This window comes from Fukomys damarensis, unplaced genomic scaffold (genome assembly GCF_012274545.1).
Source record: "Fukomys damarensis isolate Sample0158 unplaced genomic scaffold, DMR_v1.0_HiC HiC_scaffold_19, whole genome shotgun sequence".
Lineage (NCBI taxonomy): Eukaryota > Metazoa > Chordata > Mammalia > Rodentia > Bathyergidae > Fukomys > Fukomys damarensis.
In genome coordinates, this window is record NW_022900931.1 from 4,253,638 (window position 1) to 4,274,103 (window position 20,466).

Sequence of the window (20,466 nt, forward strand, 5' to 3'; positions counted from 1 at the left end):
ATCAGCGTCAGAGTATTCGTACCCATGTTGTTCCTGCTCACTCTGCTTGATTTTCCCTACTCGCCTCTCTGGCTTATCCCTGCGAATCCCTTAAGGCTCCACCTCCCCCACAGAGCCTTCCCAGACTTCGCAGCACTGGTTTAGACTTTCCCCAGATGACCCACAGCTTCTGGGCGCAGGGGCCACAGAGTCCCTCGGTGCTCTCGCCACACGGCTCATGGTGCCTTGCCAAACCCACTGCTTTGTACACATCGCTGTTTCAAAGGGATGCTCCGTGTCTCCCACAAAGCGTGAGGGGATTTTTCTGTGATCTGCACTTAGAGAACCAGGTGGGATTCCAGCAGGGGAAACCCATGAATAGAATGCGGGCCCCTGGGAGGTTTTCACTCCTGCCGGTCTGCACACAGCTTTGAGTTTGGTTGGAGTCACAGAAGGATCCTCCCACTTCTTGGCCCCAACAACTTCTTGCACTGACTTCGGTTTTTTTCTCCAGATTTGTCCCAGGACTTCGAATGGGATGGATCTAAGAAGTCACTGGTTCCCAGTTTGCTCAGCTTCCTCCTTGTTTGGGGGTGGATGTAAAGACTGCCCATCTGGAGGTTGGTGTGAGGAAGTCACATGGGCTTGCATGGTTTCCTTTTCCTCCTCCACTGCCCAGGTGTCTGAGGACCTCCAGGGTGCTGCCCCCGGGGCTGCTGAGTTCAGGTCAGAAGTTCTGACCCCCTAGGGCTGTGGTTAGTAGAGACAGGCAGCAGGGTTTAGTCCTGTCTGCCCTTAATGCTGATGACAAGCTGAGGGTCCTCACCCTGGAGCGGGAGCTTATTTTTGTGACAGTGATGGTCACTGGGTGTCACTTTACCAGCCGGAAAGACAGCCAGCATGGTGGGCAGGGCATGCCCTGCCTGCGCCTTCCCTCCTTCCTGCTGCTCTCTCCTGTGCCCCTCCCTTCCCTTGGTCCTCCAGGTACCAGGCCAGTGCTAGCACCTGAGTTATCTGGCAGCAAACACGTGGCCCGTGACCCCAGGGGACAGGCATACAGCCAGGAGGATGGCTGGGGGTGGAATGACACTTGTCTCCAGAGATCAGCTTTTTGCAGTGGGGTCTGTGGAGTGCTCTGCCAGTGTTTGTAGACTGGCTATGTTCGGCCCCGTGCAGTGCACCCTGAGCTGGCCCACGCTGAGGCAGGCACACGGCTACCACCAGCCTCGTTGGTTCACTTAGGAAGTTGTCTCAGCTCAGACTCGGTTTCAGACATGTGGGCTTTTCAGGGTTCTCCCCCATACCCCGTCACGAGAGGAAGCTGCAGATGGACCCGCATGCCCCCTCTGCAGCTCATCATGTACTTTTCCAAAGTACAGAAGAAAGGTTCTCCTTAATCTCCTTTCCCATTTTCATTATTGACATCAAAGCAATTAGGTCTGGAAAAGGCAATCTGCCTCCATAGTCCTCCTTAAGAAGTCGAAGAATGCAGAGGAATTTGAATTTCAAAGCCCAGCCTTTATCTCTCATTAATGTTGACAAGGCTCCCCCAAGACTGTGTGGCCTCCATTAGGGGAAGCAAGGGGGTGCATTTGAGCAAGCGGGCACCCCCCACCCCATGGAGCTCCCGGCTGCACCCCACCCCGGGGACCTTGTTGCTCAGCCAGCCTCCCACACCCGTTTTCTTCATCCGTCAGCAGCACTGGGCACCTCCTGCTTCACGTCTGCCCGTGCTGGACAGGTGGGGTGCAGGGTGCATGGAGGGAACTCTGGAGACCACGGGTGCTTGAGATCCCTGCGGAGGAGCTGGCTGGAAGGCTCAGTGGGAATTCAGGTTGAGGCCCACAGGTGCATCTGGGGACACTTGGGGAGGAAGACAAGTGGGTCTTGATGAATTTGAGGTGCACTGAGCTCTCCAGGAAGCCAGGACAGTGTGGGAAGCAGAGCTGCCCCAGGCCAGGCCCTGCTGGAGGGTCCCAGAGCACTGAGGCCTGGAGCCACTGGAGTGGGGTGTCAGACAGGTGGACACCAGGTCAGCCAGCCCTTCCTCAGCACTGAGGGGTCACCACCTCCGCCACCCACCCCGCAGGCCTTCGAGCATGCTGACATCTGGAAAGCACCTCCAGCTCTGGGTAGATGTGCTGCTTACCCGGCCCTGGTGCTGTCATCTGAGAAGCGACAGGCAAGATTCCAGGGCAGACCGAGAAGATCCAAGGATGCCAGGCCAGGGGAGAGGAAGACTTAGGGCTGCCACATAGGCCAGGCTTAGCTCATCGGAATTGATGACTGACACTACAAAGTCCAGCTGTGCACAAGGCATTGCTGTGAATGAGACGTCTGTGGGTTAGAAAACCCTCTGTGAAGCTGCCGGGGAGGTGAGACTATGAGGTGGTAGGGGCGTCAGGCTCAACCTGGGACCATTCAGGGATGCCTCAGCCATGATGCTCACCACCCCCACCCCAGCCCATGCTGCTAGGAGGGCCTGGGAATCGAGCCTGGGCACTGCTGCTGTCCCCAGTGGGCAGGTGTGGGTAGCTGGCCCTGGTCTCGGCACCACAGATGAGCCACTGGGGAGCCACTGGCGGCTGTGCAGCAGCATATCTGTAGGGTGGGCGTGGGGCCGCTGCCCTGCATGGGTGCCGCCTTTGGTGTGGGCTCACTGGGTGACTGACCAGCATCTGTCCAGGGGGTCCGTGGGGTGGACGGAGCATGGCTGCCATCTCGACCTTGAGAACAGTGTGCTCTCTACAGCCGTACCACCCTGAATGCGCCTGATCTCCACAAATAGGCTGCAGCATTGAACTAAGCAGGACAAGTGGCCAGCCCAAAGAGCAGCCCTCAGCTCGGGACGAGGGAGTGGCCACTGCAGTCCCAGGAGTGCCCACCCTTCTGGTGGAAAGCACAATAACCTTGCCAGGCGTGGTGGCGCACACCTGTAGTCCCAGCACTCAGGAGGCTGAGGCAGGAGGATCGCTGTGAGTTCTAGGCCCCGCCTGGGCAACATAGTGAGTTCAAAGCCAGTCTGAACTGTATAGTTTGGGTCTTGGAGGTGGAGCTGCGGTTGCTGAGATGCTGGAGGATGTGAGAGAGTAGCACAATGGCATTGAAGGCTATTTAGAGCATGTGATAAGATGAGGCACGGTTCAGAGTAGCTTAGTAGCTGGATGTCCTTGAGCCAGTTACTCAACCTCTCTGTCTTGCATCCTCTGCAAAATGGGAAAATGTAGGACCTCATAGAAGTGTGGGAAGGATCAAGTGAGAGGGTGGAAATCCAGCACTTCCACCAGGCCCGGTGCCCCCTCTGTACCCCTGGGGTGTTGGCTGCAAGGCTCCCCACACAGCAAAGCCCATCTGTGCTCCAGTCCTCCTATGAGATGGTGTAGTCTTCTCGCAGACCCTGCACGCATCCTCCTGCACACTTTAAATCCTCTAGGTTGCTTACAATGCCTGATCTGCTGGAGATACTGTTTAGGAGTGGTCACAGATAACAGTCTGTAAGTGCTCTGAAGCAGGTGCACTTTCCCCCCAAGCATTTTTGGTCTGAGCTGGTTGGATCTGCAGGTGCAGAGCTGGAGGTCACAGGGGGCCAAGTGTGTGAGCCACCTTGTCCTAGTCCTCTGCTGCTGCTATCTTGTGACCCTCAAACTCTTACTTTTCAGTTGGTGAAATAGGGGTGTAGGCGTGAACCCCAGGCCTTCTGACTCCTTCCAGGCCCTGACTGGGAACTGGCACAGTGGGGGCACTTGAAGGCCTGAGGACCCAGTGTGAGTTTGTGCAGCTGGCTTGGGGTGTCTTAGGACAGATGCTAGGCCTCCAGAAGTTGACTTTCTGGCCAGGGCTCTCCCGTGGGGAGGTGGGGAGGTGCCTAGTCCTGGAGGTCCTAGCCCCGTGGGCAGTGGCTGGTTCCCACTCATCCCCAGGCTGTGGGCTGGATGCATGTACCCTTTGGCCTGGCGGTGGCTCCCTCCTGATGCTGACTTCCCAGCTGGTGAGTAGCATGGTCTGCTGGGCCGGCTCCCAGGTCAGGCAGCAGCTGTCAACTCTGGTGTGGTGGAGGAGTGAGTGGGTGGGTGGGTGGAATAGACCCACCCTATAAAGTCACATTCTAACACTTGGTACAGAGAAAGTCTTTCCCCGAAAATCTTTTTCTTTTTTTTTTTTGGTACCGGAGATCAAACTTGTGTTCTTGCACTTGCGAGGCAGGCAGCGGAACCACTGAGCTAAATCCCCGGCTCCTCCCCGAAGATCTTGACCTGTAAGACGTAGTTAATAATCACTAGCTGAAATGAGCATGATTGGTTTATTATTTAGATGCTGCAGTGGCTGCAGACTGGAGGTGCAGAAGTGGCCCTGTGCTTGGCTGGGCCTCACCTGTTCCTGCGGAGGCACAATCTGGGGGTGCAGGAGGCAGTGCCGGGGGCCCGGAGTGGTCTCCGAGCACTGAGGCCTCTGTTGGGGGAGGATGAAAGTGCCAAGCATGTCTGTGTGGAGGGACCTGTGTTTGAGGGGAGATAACAGGCAGAGATATGGGGGACAGAGGGCTGAGGGCTCAGCTGATAGTAACGATAATGAGTGTGAAGGCCTCCCGGAAGTGTCTGTCTCTGCTCCGTGTTGCACGGACCTGTGTTCACGGCCTTCCCAACAGCCCTGCAGGCCTCCTCTTCCTGCCCCCTCAGGCCCTTTTCCTTGGCCCCCAGAGCACCATGAAGCCAGTGTTCTCATTGGCTCCTTATAAAGTGCCCGTTTTCCTTGGGCTTCATGAGGCCCATGTTTCCACTGGTGCCCTGAAAGCCTGTGTTCTCATTGGTTGTCTTGTGAAAACCACGCTTTCATAGACCTCCTGCCAGGCCCATGTTCTCATTGGTCTCTGTGAAACCCACTTTTTCAATGGATCCCTCCAAATCCCTCTTTTTTTTTTTGCCCCTCTATAAAACACCTGTTCTCATTGGCTCTCTTGAGGCCTCATGAACATCACCATCTCAGGCCCACATTCTCATTGGCTCCCCTGAGGCTTTGTTCCACTCCCACCCTTGAGAAACCTGTGCTCTTATTGGCCCCTGAGAGGCCTCCCTGTGAGGTCTGCATTCTCATTGGCCCTCTGTGAAGCCCACATTCTCATTGGTTCCCCTGATCCTGCATGCCCCTTGGCTCCACATCACCGAGGAGGAAGCACAGGCTCTGACCCCTACCTGAATCATACTCAGCCCCACAGGGCCAAGGTCAGGAGGTCAGGGTGTGTAGCCCCATCTGGCCCTGGGGCCAGTGCCTGGGTGTGGGACACATAGCTACCAGGAGGGATTCCACGATTGGAGTCAGAGGCATTGGTCACACGTGGTGGGGGCGAGTGGTCTGGTGGCCTCTGAGTTAGGTCTGCAGAAAGCCACTTTCTGCCTGTGCCCTTCACCTGGAACAGCCCTTCTGGCTGGGGTGACAATGGGAACAGTAACAAGGCTGGGAGAAACTGGGCTGCAGTGTCCCAGGATCACTTTGTTTTGGGGGAAAATGAAGCAGGACTCAGTGTGCACTGGCGTAATGGGCGTTGGTTCATCCCCAGCACCCTGCGTGTCCCGGGCACAGCTGGTGCGACAATTCGCTCATCCCTGTCTCCCAGCTATCAGGGCGGCCTCCTGGATGAGCTGGGACCTCAATCCTATCATGAATGGGTCCTGGGGAGCCCCTGGAAGGCAGCTTCCTCGTCTGCAAAGTGGAGAGGACCACATCTGTTTGCAGGGACCAGGGAGAGCGGACAAGGGGAGAGCACAGAGTGCTTCTTGCTTTATCATTAGCTGTGGCACCTGCGAGAGGCCTGGCCCGTGAGCTGGGGTTCCCCAGGCAGTGAGGACATTAGATGCCCGAAAGCTGAGTCTCCTCACGAAACCTCAGGTAGAGGCCGCCTCTGCCGCCTGTGCCTCTCGCGCCCTCCCTGTGCCGCGCACGCCCTCTCACGGTCCTGCGCAGCTGTCAGAACGCTCCTCTCCAGGCCTCGGCTCCTCTCCAGGCCTTGTCTCTCCCGGGTTCCTTACGGGCCTCCTTCCCCTTCCTCCACCCACTTTCCTTTCTCCTGCTCGATGCCTCCCACATCTTCCGCACCTGGGGCCTCTTCTCTTGCTCAGCGCCACTGATACGCCTGGGCCTGCCAGGGGTGTGTGTGCCTCGTGTGAATCAGAGGGGCGCTTGGGCATCGCTTCTCACGAGAACGCCAGTGCACAAACCCAGCTGCAGGAGAAAGAGGCCCTAGGGGGCAAGATCGCTCCCGAGGATCGGGCGTCGAACTGTGTGCGGGAGGCCACATTGACCGGAGGAGGAAACAGCCATGGAAGACGAGGCTGAGGAAATCTCTCAGAAAGTAGGATCAGAATGAAATTCTGTCATCCGCAGGACAGTGGATGGGTCTGGAGACCATCAGGTTGAATGAAATAAGCCAGGCTCAGAAAGACAAACACTGTGTGCTCCTCATACGTGAAACGTAAAGATGACAGGAAAGCAGCAGGAGACTTTTACTAGGACCAGAGGAAGTGAATAAGGGGGAGGAGGGTAACAGGAGAGTGGATGGGAGCAAAATAAACACATTCACTCTCCCAAACGGGAAAGTGAGCCACGTATGTTATGGGCTGGCGCGAACCTGCGGTAATGGAACAGAAATTAATCTGTAGAGCCAGTGTTAAAAAGAGTGAGTAAAAAAGAAGAAAGACATAGGGCAAGTGGAAGAGAGGACCTGAAAAGGGGAGTCCACCACCCCTGGAGCATCCCACGCAGGCTGGGGCAGGAGACGCGAGCTTGGGGGAGCTGCCACCTAGGTGTCGGCCCGGGAGAGAGTTCGATCATTCTGTCAGGAAGTCCAGGGAAAATCAGCAAGAGGAGCCTTGAAAACCACACAAGGACAATTCAAGGCAGGGGAAAGAGCAGCTGTGTAAGAAAGGGAGAGTTGGCGATCGATTCTCAATTCTCGATTCTGTGTGCTCGTTATTTACATACAAGGAAAAAGTAGTTTTAAACTCTGAGGCTTTGAGGAACCGGCCCCAGCCCTGCCTCACAGGCGGGATGATCTCCCTCCTTAGATAGTTCTGTGCCTCAGCTTACTGATGTGTCTGCGTGCGCTTTTGCACGCAGAGTCAGGCAAGACACCCTTTCCAAGATAATCAGTCCTGTGAAATACGCCATCCTGCACCTGGCCCCGGGGGTTGGGACACCGTGTGGCCCTGACCCCACTGGCATTTGGAGTCCAGTCCCTCTGCAGATGTCCAGGACCAAGGGTGACTAGGCTGGCAGGGAGCCCGGGGAGACAGCAGGCGGGAAGAGGTGTAGGATAGCAGCGGAGGCCCGGAGCTGGGGGTGGGCTGGGGGAAGGGTACTGTGCAGAGAGTGCAGGGGCTGCCTGCACTGGAAGGTGGGCTGGGGGGGGCCGGGTGACAGCAGGCACTTGAACCATCTCCTGGCTGCCATGAGCCCCTGAGTGGGGCTCCCCCGAGAAGCCAGCTCCTGTGACGGCCGTTGGAAGTCGAGGAAGCCTCACCTCACCCCCGGAAGGCTCATCCATCCTTAGTTCTTTCTAGGCTTCCTGTTTCAGCAGTAGATTCCAAAACCAGAAGCTCCTGCCTTGGGTGGCCTGGTGGCCGGTTCCCAGGGGTCTCGGGTGCTCAGGGTCGAGTTTACATCTGGCCTGAATCCTCACCAGGGTGCGTGGAGAGTCCCTTGAGGCTTCCTCCCACCTCCTGAGAAAAGCCCCACCCTCCCTCAGCCCTGTGATGTGTGATAAATCCCAACGCCTCCGCCATTAAACAACACCGTCACCAGGGCTGAATTGCCACCTGCAATGAGTAAATTAAATATTGACGATTTCATTGACCGTTAGATTTAATTTGGAGTCATCTTGCCGGGGCCGTAACAGGGCTGGCGATGACTTGCTACTTAATCCTGGCTGTTATCCCATTAAGTGTTGAGTAATGAGGAAAAGATACACTAGGCAGGGTGAGAAGGTCCTGGCGCACGCACCCCTGGGTCAGGCCTCCGCCCCATAAATTCGGTGCCCAAGAGGCTGGGGGCCATCCCCAAACAGCCCCCCCGTGTCATCTGCTCAGCGTCTCCCTGTCCTCACTCAACACCTCGGTCCCTTGGTGCAGCCTGCCCACCAAGGCCGGCTGTCCGGACCTCAGTGCTTGGTCGCGTCACACACTGGGCTCAGTGCCCTGCCTCAAGCTCATGGGGGAGGAGGGACCGTTTCATCCTGTGCCCAGAGCCGGCGTGCCTGGGCTGGCTGTATGTTTAATGGAAGAAATGCTTAACGTGGGCAGCGTCTACTCGCCTGCCACGTTAGCACACGGTGCCCCCTTAGGTTCTCCCCAGTGGAGGCAGGAGGACGTGTGCAGACACTGTCCTGGCATCCTGCAGGCTGGAGACCCGGGAGCAGGCACTGCGATATAGTTTGAAGGCCAGGGGCCTGGGGACCGTGGTGTCTTCAAAGTCCCCTTTGTCCAGGGCAGAAGGTGGAGGTCCAGCTCCAGAAGAGAATCGCCCTAAGCAGAGGCCCTGGATCCTGCCCAGCTTTCAAGGGTGCCCGGTGCCCACCAGGTTCAAGGTGGTGTCTCCAGGGGAAGCACTGTCAGACTTGTGTCCCTGGAGGAGGTTCGCCCCACTTCCCAGGGTAGGCGAAGCAGAGCCCTAGGGTGTCTTGCCATGAAGAAGTGTTAAGAACTCATCGCGCTGAGCGGGACCTTTGGGAAACCCAGAGTCACTGCCCTGTGCACAGCACGCAGGCCTCCCACGCTGGGGCTCATTCACGGTGACTTCTGAAGCTGGCCTGGCCTCGTTAGCCGCTGCAGGGGAGGAAATGAAGGCGGGGTGGGAGCGGGAAGCACCTTCCAGGTGTGCGTGAGCCCTTTCCCTGGAACGTGGCTGTGACCCTAGGACGTTAGCATCTCTGCTTCCCAGAGGAGCAGCCTGTGTCTTGGACAGGCGGTGTCTGACTGAGGTAGGAGCAAAGAAAGAGTGAGACCAGGGCCCAGCTTCTCCAACTGGTCCAGGACTGAGCGCTCCCAGACTGTGGGCTGGGAAGGGGTCTGCTTGTTCCTCTGTCTCTTGGTCACTCCTCAGGAGTTCGCCTGCTGTCCCTTCTCCCTGGTCTCCAAGCAGCAGTCCTGCTCACAGGTCCATGGGGCCGATGGAGCACCCAGGGGTGCAGGCACGGTTAGGGGCAGGGGATTCCCTGACTGTCGATGCCTGCTGTGTGACCTGTGTGCCCCACTGTGTGAACAGTAGACTTTGGGCGGGGTGTCCCTAGGCCTCATTACTTCCCCATAGCACCTTGAATCCAGAGAATGCTGCGGGTGGCTCTTAGGACCCCGCGCCCTGACAAGTGAGAGGCCATGGGAGGGACTCTCAGCCCCACCCTTCCTGAGAGGCCATGGGAGGGACTCTCAGCCCCACCCTTCCTGGAAGCCTTGCACTTTCAGCGTCTACGCAGCCCCACGTCCTGGTCAGAGGTGTGACTTCTACTTCATGGAGGGGAAACCGAGGCTCGCGGGACTGGGACCCGGCACCCTCCCCACGTTGAGAGAGCAGAGGACAGGCCTGGTGGCTCTCCGCTTCCCTCTTAGAGTCCAGTCCTCTGTAGAGCTGTGGAGTCCAGCGGCTGAGCATTTATTGGACACCCGCTGTGTGGCCTTCGAGCACTGTGGGAGGGTGAGGCTCTGTCCGGGCAGTCATCACAGGCTGCACACTGTATGTGAAAAGCCCTGTGCCTGTAGTTTACCAAGAAAAGGTTTTGCATGTGGCCCCTCAGGGTTGGATGCGACCAAGGTGACAGCCTCATCCCTGCCCTGTGTGCTCCCCTCCGCACACCCTGGGGTCCTGCTGTTCTAGGGACTCTTGCTGTTGGTGTGGACCAGCCCCCTGTGCCTCTGTCCCCGCCCCTGGCTGGGAGGAACGTCCACCCCGCCTTGGCGAGCGTGGGGGTGGGGGGTGGGGCTCCTCCTTCCACCCCCCTCCATGAATCAGCACTTGCCTTTTTAATACCCTATTTTCCTCAGAGGTGTAATTTACATATACTGAAATCTGCAGCCCCTAGTTGTCCTGTTCGGTGAGTCCTGACAGCTGTGGTGCCCCAAGTAACTCACACCCCAATAATGACTTAGAGCTCCCCGCTCAGGCCTCACGAGGGGTATAAAGGACTCAGGGTAGAGCATTGCCTCGTGTTTGCCAGATTCTGGGTTCTAGGGCCGGGGATTTAGCTCAGTGGTTCCAGTGTCTGCTTTGCAAGTGCAATGACCTGAGTTTGATCCCCGGTACCAGAAAAAAAAATCAGATTCTGGGTTCTAGCCCATTTTGAAGGGGAAAGAGTAAAAGTAAAAACAGGCAAAATCAATATTTGGGGAGTACCAGGGATCGCGACCTCAGGACCTTGCACTTGCAAGGCAGGCAGCGGCACCACTGAGGTACCTCCCCAACCCCAAATCAGTTTTTCTTAGATTCTTATTGTGGACCCCAGGATGGCCTTGAACTCATTTTGTAGCCCAGGATGGCCTCCAACTTGAGATACTCCTCCTGCACCAGCCTCCTGAGTGCTGGGACTGTAGGCGCACGCTGCCATGGCCAGTGTGAAATTTATTTTAATAACACATCTTCTGTAACTCAGAATTGCAAACTACCATTTCAGCGTGTAGTTAACTAATGTTTTAGGACACGAGTGAGATAGTTTACTGTTTCATACTCTGTCTTTGAAGTCTCGCACGTAGTTTAGCCTGAGTTCAGATCAGCCACTTTCAGGGGCTCACGGTGCCAGGAGGTGAGGTACCCCTGGGATGTCACGCAGGTCAGGGGAGAGGACTTGGGGGCGGGTTGGGGCTGCTGGGGCACCGAGAGAACATGAGGTTTGCAGGCTGGGAGCAGTGTTTCTGCCAGGCCAGGGAAAGCTTGGGGCCTCACAGCAGCCTTGGACACAGCTGGCTGCTGGCAGCTTCCCAGGGCTGCCTCCCGCAGACCTGGCCTCACCACCTGGACCAAGACAGGATACATGGGATGGTATCCCCAGGGCCCCCTGAGGAGCACCGGCTGGGGACAGCAGGAAACTCCCTGTGGCCTGTGGGGCAGAGGAGCACTTCCCGAGGCGTCAGTGCGGGCGCCTGTTCCCTCAGTTCGATTCCGGCGGCAGTGGAGGTGGCAGGTGATGAGCCCAGGCCCGCGGGAGGGCACATCTGCAAGCCACATGCGGAAATTGGTTTTCCTGAATGGCTGCTCATTGTGCCGAGTTCGGGGGGTCGGGGGCCACGTTACCGTGTCTGGCTGCACTCTGCTCTCCTGGGGTTTGGTTTGTGACACAGGCCCGGCAGCAGCGGCCTCTCTGGACCTGAGGGCCCAGGTTGAGCTTGTAGGGCTCCTGCAGATGCTCCCAAGGCCCCACACATCGGCGCGCTGGGACATGGGGCCCCACCGCCATCCACCCCATCTGGCCTCCGTCCCTGGCTCCAGTGCGGCCCCTCGCTCTACTCCAGGGTAGGAGGAGTCGCCCCATCTGCCTACTCCAGAATTGGGTTCTGCTGCGTTGTTCCAGAGCGCAGAGGAGAGGACAGGAACAAACCCAGGCCCTGCGGGACCACACTGCCTTCCTGTCCCTGTCCACGGCTTCCCACGTCGGAGCCTCCCGACCGTCCCTGGTGTGCCGGTTGGACTCCAGTTCCCGTTTCCCCTCTGAGTTGCTGTGGACTCTGCCATGTCAGCCGGTCTCCGTGAGCCTCTGCCACTGCAGAGCCAGCGTGACTTCCAGGAGCCACTTCTGTGCGGAAGTTTCCAGAATGGCTCCCGGGGTTCCCAGGATGCCATGGCCCTGGTTTTGCCCAGCTCACAATCACAGCCCTGATCCTTAGTCCACGAAGCCATTTAGAGTGTGTATTTCCTACTAAGTAGTGTAAAATTACACCTTTTCAAGATAATTAAGCCACTCGGTGCCGACACTCCGAATGCGTGTTTTAAATGTCAGCCCCGAGTGTCGTTTGTGTTCAGCGCGTTCTGATCGAGAGCAGCTTCCTGCGCCCGCCAAGGCTCAAGCAGGGTCACCTGGACCGCGGGTGTCATGGGGACAGGGCTCTGGATGAGCTGCCTCCCAGCTAGGCTCCTGCAGCCCTGCTCAGGGCCATACAGGATGGGCTTGAGGTGGCCGGCTTCTGAAGATGGTTCTTGCTCTGAAGGCAGGGTGTCATGGCCCCCTAAGCTGTCAGTCACATCTGGGGACCACTGGGTGTGGGGAGTCACCCCAGGGCCCTGGAGGAGAGTGGCTGCGGGTGAGAAGGCCCGAGCAGGATTGGGACCTGCAGCCCCCATTTCTCCTGCTCACCCTGTTGCTAGTGCCCGAACCCTTGTCCTGCCTTCCATTTCCCATGACTTCCCGGATTGCTGCTGGGGACGTTCTGGGCCAGCTTTCAAGGTGAGGCTTGGTCTGCAGGAAGAACGTCTGGTTAAACCTCCAGCCCTGGAAGCTCTCTTCTTACGACATCATTCTGGGTGGTGCGTCCCCTGCGTAGGGACAGACATGCTGGCCCCAGCTCTTAACACACTTGGGTGCCAGCTGCCTCGGCTGCGCCCCTGGTCCCCGTCGTGCTCCCCTGCTTGGAGGTGAGACTGGGGTGGCACATCTGGATCGCTGTTCACACCCGGGTCGGAACTGTGCCCCAGGCAGATCCTGAACACAGCAGACTCCAGGTGACCCTCGCCAGCCCTGCATGGACAAGTGGGTGTCAGTGGGGCATCAACTTAGGGCGCAGAGGACAGGCTGAGCGACCTCATACCAGCCACGCCCAGGACAGGCCGGTTCCTTCCCGATAGGGACGAAGGTGGCTGCTGGATTTCATCTGTGAGTAATAAATGGGTTTCATAACAGTTGGAGTAGTACCTGTGCTGTTAATATTTATTAGCAGGTACCGAGGTGAGAGTTCGTGTGTTATCTTTGTCAAACGAACATCACAGCGGTTCTCAAGGACCCAAGGAAACCACAGCCTTGGAAGAAGTTTATACTCAGGGTGTGGATGGTGACAGGAAGTGTTTGCTCTGTGGCTTTGCTTGCCCTGTGGCCCTCACCCCAGGAGGAGAGCAGCAGAACCCCAGCGCTGCTGTCCCAGGAGCCCCTCTCACCGAGTGACCTGGGGCCTCAGCTGCCTACACCACCTCTCAGCCATAAGAGACGCAGAACCAAAACACTCATCCTAGACCAGACCCTTGTGTCCACCTCAGCCCACATGGCTGCCACTCACTGAGGCTTCTCTAGATTTCTGTCCATGTCGTGCCAGGAAGACAGTTCCCCCCACGTCCTGCGACATCAGCCGAGGGGCCTCCACCCGGGACTCCGTGGTCAGGAGGCTGCGTTGCAGCCTGGCCAGTTGGTGGCTCTTGTTCCCTCCTGCCAGCACTGTCCCCACACTGAGGGGACTCGCGGGTCGCCTCAGAGCTCAGTGTTGCTTTCTGGTCCTCAGAAACTATGTGCTTCCGTTTCTCAGATGAGGAAACAGCCCCAGCATGGGGGGTACTGATGGTTCCTGAGCATCTCCCTTGGGTGGCCTTTAGGTCCGGCCCTGGATGGTGGTTGCTGTCCAGAGCCGCTGGGGCATCCTGCTGGGCTGGTCCTGCCCTGCCTTTCTCAGCTGGGCTGGTCCTGCCCTGCCTTTCTCAGCTGTCCTACCCCCAGCATCTCCTAGATCCGTGTGTGCTTGAACCTCAGGTCGCCCACAACTTGGCTACTGTGTCAGCTTCCTGGCTGACCTTGTGTCTTCTGGGAGCTGGTACCCCATGCTGGACTGACCCCTCAGGAGGAGTCAGCCTGGGCTGTGGGTCCCTGGATGTGGCGTCCACAAGAGTGTCCTCCCCTTCCCCCAGTAGGGGGCGCACCCACACATCTCTAGCACCACCTTCCTTTCAGCCATCTCCTCTCCCAGCTGGCCAGCCTGGGGAGGGCCCTGTGGACGTGTCTTCCACTTGCTGGGCCTCAGTTTCCCCATCTATACAGGAGTCAGGGCTATGTGGTTTTCAAGTTCATGAGGTCGGGAGGTGCAGGCTGCTTGTTGGATTTTTCCAACGGGAAAATGGGGTGCCTTTTGCAAGTGGATGAAGCTGACCCATTGAAAGCAGACAGCCTGGGGAACTGCAGGCCCATGGCCTCTGCCCCGAGCCCACCCTGGGACCAGGCCTCTCCCTCATCGACCTTTGGGGGACACTTCCCAAAGCCTGTGTGCCCTACTCAAGCCAGGTGCGCCTTCCTGGGCACACACCTGCTGCCAGCTGTCCCCAGCATTTCCCTGGCTGCTAGTGGAACTCGAATGCAGGAAAATTTGAAGATATCTTTGACTTTTATGGCCCTTTTTCCCCTATTAAAATGCTTAGAGCTGTAAACGTAGTCATCTGTAGCTCATTTATCCTGACAAAAGTGTGGCTATAAAATATCCGGTGCTCATGAAATAGCCTCTGAGATGATTGTTGCTGCTGTATCGATAAATTCCAGCGTGCAGCAGAAAGGTCAGCTCTTGCCAAATAAAATGTCTCTTTCGCTCGTTAATGAGAGGTTTATAAGGATGTAGAAGAACACACTTGGGGGCCAGGCTTGGAGCAAGAGAAGCAGAGAGGGGAGCACACCAGGGTGTTCGGGGAGGAAACCTCCACCCTCAGACACAGGACTAAGAGAAGCGCTTTGGTGTGCACCTCTCAGTGAGCAGCGACCATGGTGCCTCTGGCCATGGGCCTGGTAGGAACAAACTCCTCCTTTGCTAGGACGTGGTTGAGCGGGACCCTGTGCTCGAAGGTGCCCCGCCTTGATGCCCTTTTGCAGCTGACTACGCTTGGCTCCTGTGATGTGACACGGCTGCTGGGGACACTGGTTGCCTGCAGCTGTGGTAAAACATTCATTGCCAGGTCTCTGTGTGGCCCTTGAGAGCCCCGGGGGATGGAATTGGCTCGATCGTATGCCAGACACAGTTCAGGCTGCTGTAACAAAAACCCCCATGACTGGGCAGTTTAAATAGCAGACATTCATCTCCCCCGGTTCCGAAGCCTTGGAGGTGCAAATCAAAATGCTAGGCGACTCACTGCCAGGCCAGGGCCCCACCTTTCCATGTCCTGGTGTGGCAGACAGGAATAAAGGAGAAGGAAGCGGGCTCTCTCCTTGGAAGAACACTGAAAGAGCTCACCAGCCACCTTCGTGACCTCCAGAGGCCCCAGCTCCAAATCCCCTCCCGCGGGGACTGGGGTTTCAGCACCTGAAAGGAGAGGGCACCTATACTCAGTCCGCAGCGGTACATGCGTGACTTTCCGAGGCGATTGTACCCTTTTGTACTCCCAGCAACAGTGAAGCATAGAGTGTTCCCGTTGTTCTGCATCCTGGACAGCTCTTGATTTGGTCGTCTTAGCCATCAGAACAGGTGTGTAGGAGTATCTTGCTGTGGTCATTAAATTGCAGTTCAATTATGGAAGTGAAATTGCATTTCTTTAATAGTGCTCTGTGTCTTCGTCTGCTTATTTGCCATACGTCTATCTTTTGTAGTGAAGTAGCTACTCAGATCTACTCTTCCTTTTTTAAACGGGTTGTTTGTTTTCATACCGTTGCATTGCCAGAGTTTTTTCTTTGCTCTGGTCAGGTGATCTCCATGTGATCTTTTCCCATGAATGTGGCTTGGATTTACATTCTCCTAAAGCTGCTTTCTCACCTTCAGGAGGAAATGTTTTTGAAGTTTATTTATGGAAATATTAAATTTTGTTCAAATTGGCTGGGTGTGGTGGTGCATGCCTGTAATCCCAGCACTCGGGAGGCAGGAGGATTGCTGTGAGTTTGAGACCAGCCTGGGCTACATAGTGAGTTCCAGGTCAGTCTCAACTACATCGTGAGACCCTGTCTCAAAAAAAATTTTTTTTGTTCAAATTTATTTATTTGTTCCTGTACAAATTCTGCTTTTGTTATTGTTATTGTGTCTAAGCCAAGTCTAAAAAAAGTTCTTCTAGGGCTGGAGATTTTTTAGCTCAGTGATGCCACTGTCTGCCTCGCAAGTGCAAGATCCCGAGTTCAATCCCCAGTACAAAAAAAAAATTTTTTTTTATCCTACATTTTCCTCTAGAAATGTTTTAATTTTAGTCTTTACCTTTAGGACTCTAAGTCAGCTTTTTTTGTTTGGTTTGGTTTGGTTTGGTACCGGGGATTGAACTCAGGACCTTGAAAGGCAGGAAACAGGACCACTGGGCTAAATCCCCTGCTCTTGTTTTGTTATTTTTAAAAATGTGGTTGGTGGTGTGGATTGAAATTCTGTTTTGCTCATAGTATATGGATATCTCCTTCTTCTAACACCATTTATGAAGACATTGCCCTTTTCCCGTAAAATTGTCTTTTTAACCTTTGCACAAAGTTCATTGACTATGTGAGTCTAGTTTGGACTCCGTTGGTCAGGGGATATATTTGTACATCTTAACGCCAAGTCCACGCCATCTCAATTACTACAGCTTCACGGTAGGACCCAGAGTCAGATAGCGACTTCCGGTTTTGTTTGTATTTATTTCAGAGTTGTGTTGGTTATTCTAGGCTCCTTCTAATTCAATGTGTAATTTTAAATAATGTTATTGATTTCCACAAGAAAACAAAAGGCCTGCTGAGATTTTGATTGAGGTTGGGCTGAATCTCTAGATCCACCTGGGGAGAACGGACACCTTCACGTTGCGCCTGCTTCTCCATGGTTATGGTATATCTTCCTGTGCTTGGGTCTTTTACGTTCTCTCTCAGTGGTATTTGGAAGTTTTCAGTGTACGGGTCTTACACAGCTACTGTTCAGATTTGTCCCTACATGTTTCTTACTATTATTTTTAATGCCACTATCAATGGGATTTAGACATTTTTGTTTTGTTTTTGTTTTGGGTGCCAGGGATTGAACTCGGGACCTTGTGCTTGCGAGGCAGGCAGTGGAACCACCGAGCCAAATTTAGACAGTTTTAAATTTCTAGATGTTGGTGGTCAGTGTCATATATTATTCTTATAGCCAGCAGCCTTGTTAAATTAAATTCGTGTATTGGTCTTAGTTTAGTTTGTTGTTTTGGTTTCCTTTCGCATCTACTGAGATAAGTGTGTGATTTTTCTCCTTCAATAATGTTCTTGCAGAAAGTTGCACTGACTGATTTTCGAGTGATGAAGCAGCCTTGTGTGCATGGGATATTGATTTGCTGACATTTCTGTTAAGAATGTTTGCATCTGAGTTTCAGAGAATCTTGCTGGTCGTTGGTCCTGGGTGAGAGGCACCTCTCCTCTGTATGCCCCAGGCTTGTAGGGTACAGAGCTGGCCCTTAGAATTCCTTCTCCATCGGAGCTGTGGGTAATGGTGGCTCCTATAGAAGGAGACTTCAGACAGATGAGCACCACAAACACTCTGTGGGCCTGGAGTCCTGGGGATTGTCCTCTCTTACCTCCCCACCCCAGTGTCCACCTGCTGCTGTTGGGATCATCCCATCATGCACTGGGGAGTCCTCCACGAGTGATGCTGGGAGCTGAAGGACACATCACAGTCGGGGCATGCCCCCGCCCCACGAGGGGGCCCGTGGGGTAAGTGTCCAGGCCCGAAAAGCACTCCCATAAATACTCTATCCCAGGGAAATATCCTGAGATGTGGCACTGGCTTTATCTGCAGAGATGTTGGTTGCAGCATTGTTTATTAACTAAAAGAGAATGGGCTAAAACTTCACACTCTATGGCAGCGAGAGAAAGTGTGCGTGTGTGTGTGTGAGATGATCTAGGAAGTACCATCATGCCTATCGAATTGAAGAGTCCATATCTAAGGGGTGATTGATGAAATTTATAGTCATGCTGGAAAATCTCACAGGTTCCTAAGTGAAAGTAGGAAAAAGGGTTACAGAACTCCATCTCACCACATAAGACCTTACCAGAGAAAGCTAGCGTGATGGTTTCTGGGTAATACCATTCTTTTTCTTTCTCCCCAACGTTTCTTGAATGAAGATAGGTTACTTTGTGGCTTATGAAAAGACTCATAAGAAAAGGATGACCATGCTGGGCATGGTAGCACATGTCTGTAACCCTAGCACTGGGAGGCTAGGGGATGTAACTCAGTGTGAAGTCCCTGGGTTCAATCCCTGCTACTGCAAAAAAAAAAAGAAAGAAAAGGAACAGAAAAGAAAGGGTGAGCTTTGCCTTCTCCTGGACGGGCTGCGTCTGCCCCGGCTGTGTGGGCTCAGTGCCCCTCTCTGTCTTGCAGGCTTTGGGAAGCATCACTGCAGTGCCTGTCACGGGTCCTCAGGTCAGCTCCTTGCAGAGGTTGGCCGGGCAAGGAGCGGCCGTGCTACCTCAGGTAAGCAGTATTGGGGTCCCCAGGGGCCCCATCTGTGTCCATGGTCTCGGTCCCTCCTCCAAACAGCACCTCCCTCTCCAGACTCCTGTGTGTTCACCAGAGGACACCTTTGCAGGTTTTACATGGGGAGAAATCTGGGTTTTCAAACAGTGAGGTCAGTTCATTGGCCGGAACCAGAATTTCTTTCTGAATGGACTAAGCGAGGCTGGACTGGACGGAAGAGCAGGCAGCTGGGCCCATTGTGAGCACCGTTTCTTGGACACTTTCTGTCCTGGGACAGAGGGTTGTATCTGTTTTTTACTCTGGGTCACAGTCCAGAGTGTTGAAGGAACTCAATGCAGTAACTCATTGCAGAAGACAGCACCGAGGTGCGGCCAGGTGCCTGGGTTCTGGGCCAGACTTCCCCATGGGCTCCATGCCTAGACAGGTTGCCTGGCTCCCGCCCTTCTGGGCCGGAGGCTCCTCTTGCAGAGGGGCTGATGCCGGTGCCTGTGTCATCCTTCAGCCTCGAGGCTGGCACAGAGCCACCAGGAACCAGGGCCAGCTCTGTGCCAGACACTGGACAGCGCTTACAGTCGTGGTGCCTGCTGCCCAGAGCTATGCCACACCACAGTGACCTGCCCGAGGCTTAGGGCCCTGCAGTGCTGGCCGGACCCCTCCCTCCCACGGGTCGTGGGAGACAGAACAAAGCAGTGCTCTGTGGCCATCACACAACGGCCAGGACCCCACCACGCAGCCTGTTTGTGGTGGGTGCCGGCCTCCTTATCATCTGTGAGGAGGTGGTGCTCGTGTAGACCTCTGGGCTTGGGGTCACCTCCCTTGTGGGTCTAGGTGTGTGCTGGGGTCTGCGGTGGCGGCGGCTGTAATGATAGGACGCTGGTAGCTGGCATTAGCTGGGCATCTGCTCACCTACCCCTAACCGCACCGGTGTACCGGTGAGGGACCTGGACCCAGGAACACGGAGGGGTCCCCACGGTCACACAGTCCCACGGGAGCTGGGACTGGGCCCAGGAGACCTGACTGGATCCCTGGCCTGGCCTTCCCCGGACCGGCTGCTGCACAGGTCTCCCTCCTGTGTGTGGACTCTGTGGCCTGCACGGCACAGCTCAGTGCCTTCCAGGACCACAGCGCAGCCCCATCTTCGCCTGATGGAGCAGAGTCCCTGTCTCTTTGGGTCCTGCCCAGCTCCAACTCTGGAGGGCTTTGTGCTTGGGGATTTGTGTGCTCCGCTGTGCCTCCATGTCATCCTGGGCCACCTCCCATCCCCTTCCCCTCCCTGCCCAAAGAATAGCTGTCCCGAGCCCCGTGCAGTCAGGGCACGCCGGGCAGGGAGTATCAGGGTCAAGGCCTTGCCCACTGGGAGACTTGGGGCCCCCTGGCTGTTCCAAGGCCCTCTCCGCGCCTCTGAGTGGGTCTGCCCTGCCTCCCCGCCTGCCTGCACCTCTGACCGTACACCTGTCCCTCTCCTCAGGTTAGGCCAAAGACTCTGATCCCAGACAGCCTCCCCGTCGCCCCAGGCAGGGACCGGCCACCCAAGCAGCCCCCGACATTCCAGAAGGGCACTGTGGTCAGCATCAAGAACCCCAGCCCAGCCCTCCCCACCGCCAACAACACTGTCAACCATGTGCCAACGCCCGGCAGCCAGCCCCAGGCCCTCGCCGAGCCCACCGCCATCACCTCGCCCCTGAGCGGCGCTGGGGTGGCCTACGCCATCATCTCCACCTCCCCCAGCAATGCCACCTCCATCGCCCCCAGCACCGCCGTGCCCGTGGTCAGTGACAACATCAAAGTGCAGCCCCTCCTCATCAGTGCCGACAGCAAGGTGAGTGCAGCCACTGGAAGGACAGGGCAAGGGCGGCCGTCCCGGAGGAGACAGGTGAGGAGGCCCGGGTGGGGCTACGGACCCGGTGTGCGTTTGAGGGCGTCAGGTAACCGGAAGTGAACGGGTGAGCAGGATAAACGCGCCCCGGCGGAGCGGCAGTGGGCAGCGGGATGAGAGAGTCGCGTCGCGGTACTGATCCGCATCCGGGTGCGTGGACGGGTTCGCACCATTGCAGCTGCAGGGACCAGGACCCTCATCCGTTCTCACCGGCGGCTCACACAGCCTGGGGCTGCTTCACACCCGGTGCCTAGATGGAAAATCCCCGACTCCTTTCTTGCCAGGGTTGAAAACAGAAGC

At 56.0% G+C, this 20,466-nt stretch overlaps 1 protein-coding gene across 1 annotated transcript in view; it reads left to right on the forward strand.

The window, feature by feature from the left end:
- The window catches only part of Phf21b (PHD finger protein 21B), a 59,532-nt gene that overhangs the window by 25,296 nt on the left and 13,770 nt on the right, over positions 1-20,466 (forward strand). The window contains exons 3-4 of the mRNA XM_010634347.1: positions 18,195-18,287; positions 19,759-20,109. Of these exons, the coding sequence (XP_010632649.1) occupies positions 18,195-18,287; positions 19,759-20,109 (444 nt within the window). The remainder of the gene's footprint in view (positions 1-18,194; positions 18,288-19,758; positions 20,110-20,466) is intronic.